This window comes from Mus caroli, chromosome 2, assembly GCF_900094665.2.
Source record: "Mus caroli chromosome 2, CAROLI_EIJ_v1.1, whole genome shotgun sequence".
NCBI classification, from domain to species: Eukaryota; Metazoa; Chordata; class Mammalia; order Rodentia; family Muridae; genus Mus; species Mus caroli.
This window is the reverse complement of record NC_034571.1, coordinates 81,108,809-81,126,737: the sequence shown is the minus strand read 5'-3', so window position 1 is coordinate 81,126,737 and position 17,929 is coordinate 81,108,809. Positions and strand designations below refer to the sequence as shown.

Genomic DNA, 17,929 nt, shown 5'->3' with positions numbered 1-17,929 from the left:
TTACTGGCTTGCTTCCCCTGGCTTGCTCAGCCTGTTCTCTTATAGAACCAAGACTATCATCCCAGAGATGGCCCCACCTACAAGGGGCCTTTCCCCTTGATCACTAATTGAGAAAATGCCTTAAAGTTGTATCTCTTGGAGGCATTTCCTCAATTGAAGCTCCTTTCTCTGTGATAACTCCAGCTGTGTCAAGTTGACACAAAACTAGCCAGTTCATGAATGTATGTTTTCAGGTCTGGTCATTTGATATAGGAAATCAACTGTTATTACCTATGCCTCCACACTTTCTCCCCTGAGACTGTTGCCTAACAGAGTGAGAAGAGAATGGTGGTAGAGGTGGAGACCAAGGCTGGTTTGACTGTAAGTATGAATGGAATGACCTCTTGAGACGCCTGCAACAAGAAGAGTCTCCTTTCCTGTTTCATGGATTGAGTATTTACAGGTATGGTGAAAAGAACCAATAGATCATGCCATCAAGCAAACAGGGAGGGCTGATTGGTTATAGTACAGCACTTAATTATAATGCTGGTGGAAAACCAGAGTGGCACATGTGTACTGCGTTATTAAGCTTTGCAGAGAGCTCTGTACAAGATGCCATTTAAGACAACACCAGACAAAGGGATAATCTCAGACAGGCAGAGGCAGGGAGGATCCTCTGAGAAAGGGAGCACCCCCATTTTCTCTTAACATAACAGTCCACCATGAGAGTTATCTTTCATGAAAAATATATTTACATCATTTTCCAAATTCCTTAGTTGCCTCTAGTTTTTTTGAGCAGGGATGAGGCCTCTTGGACTCCATCTGTATTTTCGCATGTCTATCATTGTTGTACCTTTTCACTTTGTGATAGTGAAATTTCATGGATGCACCTTCTAATATTCATCATAGACACCATCTTAAAGCAAATACTAGTTTCCTTTGACTCTTACAGTTTGTCCATCTCCTCATCCACAATAACCTTTGAATATTAGGAATGGGAGTGTTTTGATTGGGTGTGCTTTTCTTAAGTTATCTGTGTCAGTTTCAAAGAGAAATCTTCATGATTGTTGACTATCTTAGGTATAAGAAGACTAATTAGGATGTAGTTACAAAATATACTGGGTTATTAAAGTTGGAGTTGTAGGTTCTTCTCTAAGATCCAAGACTTCACTAGATTTTAGTAGCTGTTTAGGTATCAAGGACTTGGCACAAATTCTTTATTGCTGCATCAATCTTAAATACAATGTGAGAGCTGTTGGTTACCTCTGTGATATGTGTGCCACTAATGCACCACTAGGTGTGTTGATGTTTTTGTTGTTGTTATTGCTGTTGTTTTCCTATGGTTTTCTTCCTATGGTTCATACATATCATAGGAAGAAACTGCTTGTTGCTGTCTTTCATTAAAGATTTTATAGCACTTTCTGGTACAATGTAATCTAGTCCCTAGGAAGGAATCATCTTTTCAGTTTTGACTCAGGATCCTCTGGAACCTGTGTCTGAATTTCATGGTGTCTCCAAAAATATGAACTTTGACTCTTTAGGCAAACTAGTGAAAATAGTAATAGCCTTTATTTTTCTGAGGGGGTTTCTCACACAACACTGATTAATAAGTAAAATGAGTACTTCTTATGCCTGATGTGTTTTTTGTTAGATAGCCATTGATTGTTGGAGGAAGCATTTTCAGCCAGGTAAGATAATATAATTTTAAATATATGTTTATTTATGCGCAAGTTTACATGTATTATAAGTATTTTTAGGTAAATACTTAAGTTTTATTTCTTATGACATTCTCAGGCATCCTTCCTGCCATCTTTCTATCATATTTTATCTTCTTAACCTTCTATATTTAGTTTATACCCTTTCCCAATTGGAGCTTGTTCCTCCCAACAGATCACTTCTACATTGCTATTTTCCTCTCCATTGCTCTCTTTTCCCCCAGAATCTCAGTGTTCTTTTTTTTTTTTTTTTTTTCCTATTCCCAGGTTCTTCAGTTGATCATGGATATGTACTAACATCTGATTATTTGGAATTAGGAGGCTCAGATGAAAAAGAACATGAGCATGAAGCATATATCTTGCTAGGTATAAATTTCTGAGTTACCTCACTCAAAATGATCATTGCTAGTTCCATTACTTTTCTTGCAATGTTTGTGATTTTACTTTTTAAAATTGAATGGTACCCATCAGGAACATGTATCACATTTTCATTATCCACTCATCAGTTAAAGAACATACAGGTTTTTGTTTTGTTTTGTTTTGTTTGTTTTGTTTTGTTTGCTTATTTTTAATTTTCTAGGTATTGTCATTAGACCAAAAATGAGCATGTTTGGTAGAGTGTATGTATTGTATCATTTCCAGTCATTAGGCTCCATGCCAAGGAATAGTATGGCTGTCCCTATCTGAGATGGGATATCCATTGTTGTTGTCTAGTTCAGCTGATGCTTAAGCAGGCCTTTTAAAGAGTCTTCTTAAGTTTAGCTTCTGATATAGTAACAACACCTCTTCTCATAGCAAATCCCCTATTCCTCTGGCCTTTCTAATATTTCTGTTCTCTCTTTTGAAATAATCCATGAACTTTAGCTGCTGGAATTGTTTTGTAAGTTTATCAGTTAGAACTGGGCTCCTGAACAGTACAATTTAATAGGCTGTAACTTCCTGTTATGGAATCCATCTGCTGCAAAGTGAAATTCTTTTATGAGAGGTGAGAACTACACTTACCAGTGATAAGATCACATATTTTCTTGTTTTTAATCAATATATTTTAACTCTAGAAAAATCATTTCTTTAATATAACTTTTTTCTAAAAAAATTTCTATTATTCAGTTGTGATCTCATTAACAAAGTAAGCACTTTAAATTCAAAAATGAATTTCCCTTCTATCCATACTACTTAAAAAGGTCCTAATGTGAGGAAAGTGTTATATAAATATTATACTTTATACATTTATTGAATTAAAGAGACTATGCATAAATGTAGTACATCAGAAAAAAGCAGTTTTTATGTTCTTCTTTATAAAGCTCCCAGGAATAAGCAAAACCTTTGCTAAATTAGTCTTTTGACCTTAGTCCTTGAAAGCTTGCCAATAAATTTGGCTTATAAATTGCCTCCTGAGAATGACCATATTACATGATGTTCATGATTTAAATGATATGTCCCACATTCATAAATTAGAGACAAAAACATACACTGTTGCCCTGATATATATATATACTCACTCTTGGAATAAATTCAAACCATAAATTTCCTTTAAAAATTATTTTTGACAAAGACTTGAGGAAAGAATAATTTAATTTCCTCCTGACATTTTAAAAAATGAGTACACAAAAGAATGAAAAAAATAATACCAAGGAAAACAAAAGATCTAGATCTTATGTGTTCAGATCTCCAAGTAATTTTTTTACTTTAATTGTGAGAAAATTTGGAAGTTGAATGTTTTCCAACCCATGATATTGGAAATAGTTTCCCTGTTTTTTCTGTCAACTTTGGCATTGTGTGTAAGTATTTTTAAAATTGTGGAGGTTGAAGCAAATAAAATAAAGATTATATTTTAAGATATAAGTGCAAATAAAATTTGGCATGTATAGAAGTAACAGGATTGTGGCAAGCTTAGACTGGATGGAAGGAGATTATACTAGTGATGATTCCTATTTCAATAAAATAATTTTTTGTTAAAATGTGTTTGAAATTGTCAGAAGATAATAATCCATCTTTTAAATAGTTATTTTTTAATGTAGTCTATTACTTTAAAATGTAGTTACAGTTAATTGATATATCAAAGAGCAGGAAACATATTGAAGTTGTTCTCTACCTTTTTAATTTAATGCATATTTTATTTAAATTTCCTGAATTAAGAGCATGACTAAGATAATTTGGTGTCTCACAATTTAACATGATCACAGACACAATGTGAATTTGTATTGAGTTCAATTGAATTCATAAATTAACTGTTTCTTTTCCATATTCTAGGTTAAAATATGGGAATAATATGAGCACATACAAAACATTTCATGCAAATAAATTCATTAAAAGACATTATTTAGAGTAGCACTCGCTTTCTCTTTTATAGCACATAATAATACTTATAATATATTCAAATTCTGCTTTGAACCTCTATTTGGAAATCTAATTATGTACAGTTATATACTATAATTATGAATGTACAGTGAGAATCATATTCACAAACATCTCTGTTATCATACTAACATTTCTGTTATCATCTTTGATTTCTCACCATTTAGGGTCATTGACTATGTACACCTGGAATCACACAAATAAGCCAGACTTTATCCTCATGGGATTGACAGATTCCAAAGAAATACAGCTGATCCTCTCTGTACTGTTTCTCCTGATATACCTAATCACTGTTCTGGGGAACATAGGCATGATGTTGATCATCTATATAGATACTCAGCTTCACACTCCAATGTATTTTTTCCTTACCCATCTGTCAATAGTTGACCTCAGTTATTCAACTGCCATCACACCGAAAACATTAGAGAACCTGCTAACAACAAACAAGAGCATTTCCTACACCAATTGTTTTGCACAACTGTACATTTTTATCCTCTTAGCAGCTACTGAATGTTTTTTGCTTTCCTCAATGGCCTATGACCGCTACATAGCCATCTGCAACCCTTTACAGTACCCAGTTATTATGTCTCCACGATGCTGTCTTGCTCTCCTTACTGGGTCCTATGTAATTGGAGCTGTGGATTCCACTCTAACTGTGTTTAGCATGATTACACTACATTTCTGCAAATCCAACGTCATCCGTCATTTTTATTGTGACACATCTCCACTTCTATTTCTGTCTTGCAGTGACACACATGTAGTTGAAATCATTATATTCATTTTTGCAGGCTCCACAATCCTGGGGTCCCTTATCACAATATCTGGATCCTATGTATCCATTCTTTCTACTATTTTGAAGATAAATTCTACTTCAGGAAAGCAGAAAGCCTTTTCCACTTGTGCCTCTCATCTCCTTGGAGTGACTGTTTTTTACAGCACTCTCATTTTTACTTATTTAAAGCCAAGTAAGTCCTATTCTTTGGGAAAGGAACAAGTGGCTTCTGTTTTCTATACTATTGTGATCCCCATGCTGAACCCACTCATTTATAGTCTCAGAAACAAAGAGGTCAAAAGTGCTGTTGTTAGATTAGTGAAGAAGAGACAAGGATCCAGGAAGTTAATTTAACCATGATATTAACCAGTCAGTCACATTGTTTCAACTTTCATGTTCCCTTGGTCAGTTTCTATAAACAAGTACAATTAGTTTTACATTTCTATTTCTTTGGGTATTTCTCATACAAATATAGGTTGGTAATTTCCAGGAACACAGTTTTAGATGTTAGTTTTTTTCTGGCTGAATTTCATGGATCATATTGTCAAAACATGTCTTTTGTTTTGTTTTGGGGAATACTTGTTTGCAGCCTAAGAAAACATGTTTGAAATTCATAGGTCCGTGCCATATAAAATTTCATGCTTATTAAGTATTTAGGTAAACATAATGAAAAGTTAATTTGGGCAATGTCTATATTTTCAGAAATCACTCACTAATTCACAGTCAATTTCTTCAATATTCTTTGATAAGGAACTAAATTTAGTATTAAATTACTTCAGCAGCACAGGATAAATAATATTTCCACTTTCATGTGATAAGATGATGGAAGTAATATTGTTGAAATAATAAAATGTGGTTTATTGTGATTAATAATAATCACAGCAAATATGTCACAGTAATCAACTACTGACATATTTTAAATGACTATCATTTCTTGAAGAATATTCTATGATGTTTAATAAATTTCTTTTTGATAATTTAATGCACAAGTATGTAATTACCTTAAAAAGAATATGTTCAGTTGTTTCCAAATTTGAATTTGAATTTTACATAAATTTCTGAAGTAGCATTAAGTTATAGGAAAATTATATTGTGCTGTAAATCATTACATGTTAGTGACAATTTTGAAAACATTTAAAGTTCAGGAAGAGGAGAAAAGTACAAAATGATTGAAATTCCGAAGCATATTCTTCTCAGTTAATAACGGAATGTTTGTCAGTATATCTCTCATAGAACAAATTTTTCTGTGTAGTCATTAATAACATTGTTCTGTGTATATTAAACTGTGTATATAAAATTGTTCTAAAATAAATTAGTAGATTAGTATTCAAGCAATTTTATTAATTTTTACATGTGCATGTATATGTATGTAGGATGTGAGTATCAATTTCCTACTTATGTATGTTTGTATGCATGTGTGTGTGTGTAGAATGTGAGTATCAATTTCCTATGTATGCATGCATGTATGTATGTATGTTTTGTATGTTTGTTTGCATGTGTGCTTGAGGTTGTATAGGGAAGGAAAGACCAGTAATTTATGTCAGATATTCTTATGTATTGTTCTCCACATTAGTTTTTGAGAGTGGTTGTCTTATTGAGCCTAAAATGAACTTATTGCCTAGCCTGGCTAGTCAGATATTATGTAAATGCAAATATCTCTGTTACCCTACACAAGGGTTTTTGCTATATGCCTACTTGTCTTGTCTCTTATATTGCTCTGAGGACTGAACTACCATCCCTGTACTAGTACAACAGGTATTTACCAACTTCATTTTCACATTTTCAAAAGATAACACACTAAGGCAAATAATTAATAATAAGTTTATATTCTCTTGACTGACATGAAATTTATCAGACAGGATAAGTATTTATGTTTATTTTTTTATATACACAGTTTATAATATAAAAGAAAATTAGCTATAGTATTGCAATTAATTAAGTCTAAGAATTGTATAGCTCTCAAGGGACCATACTGCATGCAGATTTTGAACTTGATAGATTTACAGTATGTCATGTCTAAAGTAACATAAGATACAACTACTTATCTGTCCTAATAACTAAGAAGACATTCATTCATAGTTTTCTGGGATAAAGAGATGATAAAGAATATGTATGTAATCACCTCATTTCCATAAGCTTTTCACAAACTGGCTATATTATACATAAACATTGTAAAAGGGTTTATGATTTATGTTGCTTTGGGTATCTGTATTTTCTAGAATCTGTTTTTAATATTCCTATGATTTTGTTTTTGTTAAAATAGTGATTTAAAAAATTTGTTGTTCATATATTTACTGGATTTGGTCATTTCTGACCATGAACATGTTATTTCAGTTTTTGGGACTCTTTCCTCTTTTCCATTCATTTAACATGTACTTCTCCCCCCCCCCCTTTTTTATACCTATGTTTGTTTCTACAATTTAGAAAACGTAGTAGCTGATCACATAGTTGAACAGTATATGTAACGTTTTAGTTTCTGAGTTGAAAAGAAACTTACATTTCAATTAAGATAAATATAAAATTGGCTGTCTTCTTCTCAATACCAGTCACCTAAAATAGCTTATATGTGGTTATATAGGTACAACTTCCAATAAACATAAAATGCTTGCCTTATGTATTAAAACATATCTTTATACACTATATCTTATAAATGGAGATTTGTAAGCTAGTTTAAGCTAAAATACCTTTTGCCATATCTATATCTGTTTGTGTATTGACATAAAATGAGTTTTCATTGAAAATAATTTTCATACAGTGTATTCTAATTACAGATTTTCATTTCCCCATTCCTGAACATAAGTTTTAAAGCCTGAAATGTAGTATGCAAAACATTGTTCTTGTTGCAAAATTTGTTAAAATATTAATCCACACAATTTGGTTTTAATCATAAGGACATACATTAAAAATATGCAAGCCAATAAAATGGAAAATATATTTTTGTTTACTTTTATTTTTTTCCTGTGGCTCAAATGTTCTTCTTTGCTTTCTATATATTGAATGCTTTTTTTCATAAAATATATTCTTATCACATTTTTCCTACTCCAGATTCCTTATCCCCCTGACTTCCCCACCCACCTAAATCCACATCCTTTCTTTCTCTCTCTCATTAGGAAAAAAAAAAACAAACAAACTAAAACAACATCTGAAAAACACACTAGGAAAATAACCAAACATAAATAGGTAAAGAAAAAGCACAAGAAACAAATATACACAGAGACACACACATACATTTGCACAAAAATTCAGAAGTCATAATATGCAAGCTAAAGGCTTATAAGTTAAAAAAACTGTTCTGAAAAACCACCATGAGACAAAATCCTTTGAAAAATACTGTTGAATTCATTTTGTGTTGACTATCCTTTTCTAGGCAGTGGCCCTGCCAGTAAGAGTGGATTGTATACTAAGTGAGACTTTGTTGAAGAAATTTAACTTTTCCTTTGTAAAAATTGTAATTTGAGATGGCTTCTGAATTAAAAAAGAGGATTTGTGAACGTTGCCCTCTCAGACCAGGGGATACTTCTTGGCTTGAACCTGTATAGGCTCTATGTATGCCATGACAGTTTCTTTATATCCTATACATATCTTTATATACTATATTTTATAAATGGAGATTTGTAAGCTGGTTTAAGCTAAAATACCTTTTGCCATATCTATATCTGTTTGTGTATTGACATAAAATGAGTTTTCATTGAAAATAGTTTTCATACAGTGTATTCTAATTACGGTTTTTCATTTTCCCATTCCTGAACATATGTTTTAAAGCCTGAAAGGTACTGTGCAAAACATTGTTCATAGGTCCATCAGTCCTGATGTGTCTAGAAAACCTTGTTTTGTTGTTGTTGTTACTGTTGTTTTGTTGTTCTAGTTTTTGTTTTCCTTTCTGTTTTTTATTTTTTTTTATTATTTTATATCTTTCATTCCCACTGGCTCTCACCATTTTCTTCTTCTACTTCCATAAAATTCTCTGAACACTAAGGTTTGATGAAGGCATCTCATTTAGTATTGAATGTTCCAAAGTCTCATACTTTTTTCACATTGCCCAGTTGTGAGTATCTGTATTTTTTTACCATTGAATGTACAAGGAAACTTCTCTGATGATGTATTACCAAGACACTGATATGTGAATATAACAGAATCTTGTTAGGAATCATTTTATACCTCTGCTCTTTTAAGAGAATATAGTATTTGTATAATCATAGGTTGATAGCCTATCAAGTTTCAGGTTCTTATTCCCCAGGTAAAAATAACTTTTTTTTTCTCTTTTTAAAAATCTTTTATTTATTTATTTTTACTCCAGATTTTATTCACCACCCAGTCCACCCTCTGACTGTTACACATCCCATACCTACTCCATAATCCCTGTTTCCACGAGGATGTCCCCACCACCCACCTACCACCCCACCAGAACTTTAAAAAATTTTCTGGAGCCTCCAGTCTCTTGAGTGTTATGTGTATCTTCTTTTACTGGAACCTGACCTGGACGTACTCTGCTGTATATGTGTTGGTGGCCTCATATGAACTGGTATATGCTGCCTGATTGGTGGTCCAGTGATTGAGAGATCTCAGGATCCAGATTGAGACTGCTGGTCCTCATACAGGGTCACCCTTCTCCTCAGCTTCTTCCTGCTTTTCCCTAATTCAACCACAGGGGTTAATATGATCCATATTCATAAAAGAAACTTAACTATGGCTCAAAACACACATTGAACACCACACAATAATATTGGAAGACTTAAATACCCCACTCTCACAAATGGACAGGTCATTGAAACAGAAACTAAACAGAGACATAGTCAAACTAACAGAGGTTACGAACCAAATGGATTTAACAGATATCTACAGAACATTTTATCCTAAAACAAAAGGATATACCTCCTTCTCAGCTCCTCATGGTACCTTCTCCAAAATCAACAATATAATTGGTCACAAAACAACCCACAACCAATACAAGATTGAAATAAGCCTATGTATCCTCTCATATCACTATGGCCTAAGGGTGGTCTTCAATAACAGCAAAAACAGCAGAAATCCCACATATACATGGTAACTAAACAACTCTTTACTCACTGATAATTTGGTCAGGGAAGAAATAAAGAAATTAAAGACTTCCTCGGATTTAATGAAAATGTTGACACATCATACGCAGACTTATAGGATACAATGAAAGCAGTGCTAAGAGGAAAATTCATATCACTAAGTGCCCTGGTAAAGAAAATGGAGAGATCTTACACTAGCAACTTAACAGCACAATTGAGAGATCTAGAACAAAAAGAAGCAAATATACCCAAGATGAGTAGATAGCAGGAAATAGTCAAACTCAGGGCTGAAATCAACCAAATAGAAACAAAGAGAACTATACAAAGAACCATCAAAGCCAAAAGCTGATTCTTTGAATCAATAAGATAGATAACCCGCTAGCCAAGCTAACTATAGGGCCCAGAGGCAGTAACCAAATTAACAAAATCAGAAATGAAAAGGGAAACATAATAGAAACAGTAAATTCAAAAAACTATCAGATCCTACTACAAAAGCCTATACTCAGCAAAACTGGAAAATCTAGATGAAATGTATGGTTTTCTAGACTGATACCACATCCCAAAGTTAAATCAAGAGCAGGTAAATTATCTAAGCAGGTTCATATCCCATAAGGAAATAAAATCACTTTTCAAAATGTCCCTTTTTTCCCCTTGGACTTCAACTAGCAGGATGGGAGTTAGGGCCCAAAAGTTTCGCTGGAGATGGGACAAAGGCTACTTTACTTATTCCCAGCTGTTTTACTATGAGGGGCTAAATGCCAGAGACTGCAGTTTTTGGCCTCAAGAGGAACTGCATGCACATGATGCACAGATATGCATTCAGGCAAAACAATGTAAAATAAAGTAAAATCTTCTTAGTACACTTCACAGATCAAAGGGTGTGATAGCAGCTAAATGGTGCTTTATATGACACTTTCAAGGAAAAGTTTATAACCAAATAATCAATATTTTTCTGATTATTTGATGAACTAAAAAAGCCCTTCCATAAAACCAGCATTACTTTCAAGCTCATACCAGATAGACACCTGCCAATACCAATGTTCTATATGAACAGAGATGAAAAATTAAAGTAAATACTTCTAAACCAAATAGATGAATATCAAAAAGATAATGGAGCAGATCCCCAGCACCAGACATGAATTTCTTCCTGGAGCAGGTTTTAATCTAATTTTAAAAAAATGAAATTGGTTTTCGGGGAGGGGGGTGGAGGAAACTGGGACAGGGAATAACATTGGAAATGTAAATAAAGAAAATATCTAATTAAAAAAAAGAAAGAAATGAAATTGGTTACTCAAGGGCATTCATGCCACCATTGCTTTCATGGACATGCCTTACCTTTTTTGTCATTTTACTTTTGTGCAAAGGGTTCAGAGCTGTTTGATATCATTGATGTACCCCACCCCCACCCAGCACCCTGCAGAGCTCCTCCTAGTTTTGTATAAGCTAGGAAACAGAATAAACACTTCCTGGTCAGAATCAATTTCTTTATATTTTTATGACCCATAGCCAATGTATTTATAACAACAGTCTCTGACCATCATGTTCTGGTGGGGAAACCAAGTACAATATTAATAGTTTGCATTGTTTGTGCCTCTGAATTAACCCTGATCAAAAATTCAAGTGTAGCCTTCTCACAACTGCCACTGGATTTTGTATTTGGCAACCAATGACTTCTAGGATGAACATTATCACCTTTGTAGGGTTACTCCAACACTTAACATAAATATATTTGCTCACATGTATATGTACTTAAATATGTGGAAAACTTCATAGAGTAGATTTGCATGTAACATTTTAATGTACCCTTAATCATGGTAGCTGTGAATCTTATAGATTCAGGAGTCAGCCTACAACTATTATTTGGTAAACGGACACAGTATTAAACTGTCTTTAAATCCTATCTCTGCCTCTATCAGTTAGTGTAACACTCATTCCTCAACAGATGAGTTTCTTTGTTTTGTGAACAGTGGTTAATACACAGATGGCCAGACTATACAGACGTGACTGTTTGGGTGTTCCTCTACAAATTGTATTTTTCTACCACACCCAGTCTCCTCAAGATAAAGGTATAGAAATTTAACTAAAAGTCTGTAACACTCAGAGGTAGAGGAGAATCAGAGTAAGGAGAGGACTTGTGCTTATATGAACTAACAGCAGTTGTTCTCTGCAGAAGATCATAATGAAAATGGGAGGGACTCACATCTCCCCAATTTTAGTTGATAAGTTATGGCAGTTGATAGCTTCTGATAAAGAGAGAATCAGTTTTCTTGAGTGATAGGGACAGAGACATCAGTTGGGAGTCTTAAACACACGTATACATATGTGCCCAACCAAATTGTACATGAGGTTGACAGAAGTTGGGGTGAAGCTAAGACAAGTTTCAGGGACACTTGAGGAGTAAATATAGAAAAGATACATTGTAAGCACTTATACACATATGAAATAATTCTTAAACAAATAATAAAAATATCATCTTAAGTGTTTACTTACCCTGATCAACTTATCTTTATGACAGAAGTGCAGAGATTAAAATATACAAGTTGATAAAGGCAAGATATTACATAAATTAGAAATAACATGATCATCTCTATAAATGCCGAAAGGCTTTGGATGTCCAACATTCTATTCTTATAAAAGTCTTACAACAGAAATGCAGAGAAGACACCTCAACATAATAAAGGCTATATATAACTCATCCATAGCCAACATCATCCCAATATAAACAGAGACAAGCCTGGTATTTTCTTTATCCCCATCTCTAGTTACTATACTATTCAAAGCTTAATTAAGAAAGAAACAAAGAATAGAAATAAAAATGATACTAATAGGCAAATAATTTTAAAATTTTGGTTTTAGATGACATGATACTTTACAGAAGACATTCTAAAATTCCACCAGAAAAATTTAAGAACTGACCATAAATTTCTACAAAGGAGCAGGTTGTAATTTTAACAAATAAAAAAAAGTGGTTGTACCATTATTTTTTTCTTACAGTATAATTATCAGACATCTCAATTCAAATATCCAATATGCATACAATGTGAATATATTGTGATATTTTCTTGTTTCAGAAATAATGCATGCTATTAGCTAATCAAAAATACTCAAAGTTAAATATTTTATAGCAATACCTAATATGATTATTACAGAAGTTGTTGCTGAAAAAATAATGCATAACATATACCACATTTGTGCAAATCAGGGAAAATTTACACCAGACAACCTATTGATCATGCTATGCCACAAGCTTGTGAAATTTTATTTTAGGAAATTGAAACTTATCATGGTTGCATCTGTCTGATATCCCTAGAAAATTCTAGGCAAAGGTCTATTGAAAAACTGAAGTCAGTTCCTTGGCTGTCTGTCAAATATATACTTTAATAGCATGAAAATGCACAGTTCCTGAGAAAGGGGATATTGATAACAGCAAAAACATCATCAGTATGCTAGTAGAGGTGTAATATTGTATGTGCTCTCTTTTCTGTGATTTGTGAGAATTGGTAAATAAATCATTCAGCATTGATAAGAAAAATGAGTTCAAGATAGACAGTGAATCTGATTAGCTCATAATTAGAACTAAACCAGATTTGTGTCCAGGCTTCACTTTCAATTCTGAAATATATTTCCTTGGAATCCTAAATTATGTCAAAATTTACAATACTTATCTCCTGGAAACAATAGAAAATCAAGTTTCCCTATAATTCCTTGTTTTACAAAGTAACTAACCTTAGGTAGGAAGTGAAAATCTAAAAATGGTTTAAATTGTCTGTTACACCAATAGCTTAAAATTAAGTAGTAGATTTAAAATAATCCTTTAAACGTCAAAAAAGAACATACAAAACTGGATTAATGGTTGGTGAAATTTTTCTATACTTTATACCATTTCAAATTTGATTAGCCCGTCATTTTACTACTTTTAACCTGACTTTTTCAATCAAACCAATAAAATTTCTGAATTAAAGCTGGGAGTGGTGGCACAAGCCTTTAATCCCAACACTCAGGAGGCAGAGGCAGGCAGATTTCTGAGTTTGAGGCCAGCCTGGTTTACAAAGTGAGCTCCAGGACAGCCAGAGCTAAACAGAGAAACCCTGTTTCAAAAAACCAAAAAGCCAAAAAAAAAAAACAAAAAAAAAAAAAAAAAAAAAACAAACAAAACAAAACAAACACCAAAAAAAATCTGAATTAATAACTGCATTGACCTATGTAAACCGAGAACCTTCCATATGCTTTCAGAAAGACAAATGTTTTACTTGTCAAGTAACATTGTGCTGAGCAGACTTCTGTGTTGCAGATATTTATTGAGGCTTATTATTTCTAAATATTTCACAGGAGATAGATAAAATAATCTGTCAGTTAAGGCATGCTCTGAACATCATGTTTCCTTTTCACAAGAGGTCCTTTAGCTCTTCTTAAAGTACATAGGGAGAGAACTTATTGGTTCTCTCAGAAACAGTACATACTTAGGTAATTTTGATAATTCCAAAGTCCTCAAAGAGATTATTTGAACAATTAATTGCAAGATAAAACCATATACAAACATTATAAAGTGATATTTTACCATAAAAAGAATCTGTATAAAATTCTAAGGTCAATACAGCCCTTCTCTTCTGTGCCCGCTCCAGACCACCTTGGGTGCGATCTCAGCTAATGGTCCCATAATCCCCAGAGGACTCTCCACACTGTAGGCACCCTAGCACACCCAAGGATCTTAGGATCACTGGTGAGTAGAACACAACATCTGTTCCAAACCAATCGTGACAGACCTGTGACAGCAGGAGCAAGGACACAGGAGCCCTGCCTGACCAGTGGCTCGGGTTCCTTCTGGTCAGTGCTGGTATACCTTGGTTTCTAACACACTAGACAGCCCCACTGTCCCCAGAGGAAACACCACTTCCAGGCACTGTAACCAGCCCAGGATCTTAGGATTCCAGGATCACAGAATACCAGGAGCTTGGTCACACCACGATCTCAGGGTCTCAGAGGAAGCTTGACTGCCAAGAACTTTGACACACCCAGAATCTCAGGTTCACAGGATCCTGGAATCACAGGATAATAGAGAAACCTGGACTCTGAGCAGTCCTGAATCAACCGGGATTATAGGAAGGACAGGTTCCAATTAGATATATTGAGGGCAGCAAGCACATGAGATAATCAGATGGCAGGAGGCAAGCATAAGAACAGAAGCAACAGAAAGCAAGGTTACTTGGCATCATCAGAACCAAAGTCTCCCACGATAGCAAGTCCTGGATACACCATCACACTACAAAAGCAAGATATCGATCTAAAGTCACTTCTCATGTTGATGATGGAGGACTTTAAAAAGGGAATAAATAACTCCCATAAAGAAATACAGGAAGACACATCCAATCAGGTGAAATAATTGAACAAAACCATCCATGATCTAAAAATGGAAGTAAAAACAATAAAGAAACCACAAACACCATTCTGAAAATAGAAAAACTAGAAAAGAAGTCAGAAGCCAATGAAGCAAGCATAACCAACAGAATACAAGAGATAGAAGAGAGAATCTCAGGTTCAGAAGATACCATAGAAAACATTGACACAACAATCAAAGAAAATGCAAAATGCAAAAAGATCCTAACATAAAGTGAATACAATAAATCAGAGATAAGTCACAACTCTAAAAGTAATTAAGCTGAATTGAGCTGTGTAGCAATGGGAATGGTAACTGGCGGTAGCCACCAGAAAGTCCCAGATACCAGAAAAGCAAGAGGCTCCCAGGATCCAAAGGGAATGAGATTAGCTGAAATGCCTAACAAAGTGGAGGGAGAACCTGTAGAGACCATATCCAGAGGTTAGGCAAGGTCCACAGTTGAGGGATGGGAGTACCCACCCATCTCAAAAATATTAACCTGGAATTGATCCTGTCTAAAGGACATACAGGGACAAAGAGTAGAGCAAAGACTGAAGAAAAGGCCTTACAAGAGATTTCCAAACCTGAAGATCCATCCCATATACTCCCACCAAACCCAGACACTATTGATGATACTAGGAAGTATTTGCTGACAGAAGCCGGATACAGCCATCTACAGAGGCTCTGTCAGAGCCTGACAAATACAGATTTGGATGTTCACAGCCAACCATTAGACTGAGAACAGGGAGCCAACAGGGAGGAGTTAGGGAAAGGTCTGTTGGAGAAGAAGTGGTTTATAACCCCATAAGAACAACAGCAATATCAAACAAGCAGAATCCCCAGAGCTCCAGGGACTAAACCACCAACCAAAGAGTGCACATGGAGGGACCCAGGGCTCCAGCTGCATATGTAGCAGAGGGTGGCCTTCTCTGGCATCAATGGGAGGAGAGACCCTTGCCCCCGTGTAGGTGAATGCCAGGATGGTGAGGTGGGAGTGCATAGGTGGGTGGGAGAGCACCCTCATAGAAGCAGGAGGAGGAGGAGGGGATGGAGGTTTTTATAGGGTAAACCGGGAAAGGGAATAACATTTGAAATGTAAATATATAGAATATTCAATAAAAAAGTAATTAAGCTATTTAATAATTTCTTTGAAATGAATTGTGTTTCCCTTAGAAATTTAACCTACCTCACTATTCTAATATTTTGTATATGTTTTCTTATTAAGAAACAGGCATTAATAAATTATGGTCAACTTTCATTTGCATCTAATAATGACTACTGACAAATTATTCCACTTGCTATAAGAGATACAAGATGCTGAAAGTTGAATGTAGGTTTCCCCATATTCATTTATGTCATTATGATGTAAATCCATGAACATGATGACATGTTAATAAGAATTTAGGGCAATATATACATTTTAATAATTTTCAGAGTATTAGTGGTTGAGTAAAATAAATTGTTAATTATTTTATTTCTATTAGGTCATTTTTTATCTTGGAACAGCCATACAGTAATCCATAGAACGATAAAGCTTTAAAATACTGTAGGAAAAATGTAGTTGTCAAAAGAAATAAAAACACAGAAAAACAGATAGTATGTGGAAGATACATGTCTGATAGTGGATCTCCATTGAAACATCCAATAACTGTTGAATCTTATCAAGAAAGAAACAGCAAAGCTGATCAAAAGCCAAGTAAAAATCCTATGCAAGAACCTCATTAAAGGAACAAGACTAAATAAGTGTATGTATGTAAGTTTGATCCAATCTGAGTTCATTATGGGATAGAAAATGTAAAGAATGAGAGATCCTTACATACCTAATAGAATGCCAGAATCTAAAACGCCAAGATCTGTAAATCTCACATATGTATGGAAAACCAATTTTCATTCATGATCAGAGTAAAGAATATAATATAGCCATTTAAGAGGGCACAAGAGACATTCCTAAACTATGTTATTTCCAGGGCTATTTTTATTGTGGCGTTCAATATTCAAGACATTTTTTTGAATGTTTAATAAATAGATCACTCATTTGATTCCTATTTGCCATTGTTTTGGGTTTAACTTGGGGAAAATTTAGGAAAAAAACTGTTGTGCCCATTGACTCATACCTGAAATATTACCTCATGATGTTCAAAGACATCCTTGAAATCCATTTGTTTCTAAATGTCATACACACCTATTAGTGTTCATAGAACATGAACGTGCACCAAACTATTATCTTCTGTTCTATGTTCTAGGTAAACTGCATCCATAATCACATCAAATAGTCACCTTATGCTAATAATTCCTGATCATTTTTGGAGCAGTTACTATTAGGAATTCTTTCTTGGTCTCTATTTGATGATTGGGTACTAACATACAGCAAAGTTATTGATTTGTGTAGACTGCTTCTGTGTTTTGTACCTTTGCTGAATCAATTTATTTTATTGAAAATGTATGGCTTACTATCTGCAAAATTCAGCCAACTAAGTTGATATTTGTTTCTCCCTTTGTGTGCTTTCTTGCCTTTTTGTTTGTTTTTTAAGGGTTGGGAAGGGAATTTATTTGGGGCTGGAGTAGAAGGTACTGCAGGGAGTGTGTATTCTGGTTCCTGAGATCATGTGCTGTATAGCATCAGCACTGAAGCTCAGATGAGCTTCCTGTATTTAACACTAGGATCAGGTCCGTGTGCTTGCAGGTTCCTGGTGGAGAA

At 34.3% G+C, this 17,929-nt stretch overlaps 1 protein-coding gene across 1 annotated transcript; it reads left to right on the top strand.

The window, feature by feature from the left end:
- Positions 1–3,152: 3,152 nt before the first annotated feature.
- Positions 3,153–5,272, top strand: LOC110306449 (olfactory receptor 8H1-like). The gene is made up of 2 exons (XM_021178575.2): positions 3,153–3,472; positions 4,217–5,272. The coding sequence occupies exon 2, from the start codon at positions 4,228–4,230 to the stop codon at positions 5,173–5,175; it is 948 nt and encodes a 315-aa protein (XP_021034234.1). The 5' UTR covers positions 3,153–3,472; positions 4,217–4,227; the 3' UTR covers positions 5,176–5,272.
- The last annotated feature ends 12,657 nt before the right edge of the window (positions 5,273–17,929 follow it).

Coding starts and splice junctions, on each gene's coding strand:
- LOC110306449 (XM_021178575.2), top strand. CDS start 4,228: ATGTACACCTGGAATCACACAAATAAGCCAGACTTTATCCTCATGGGA.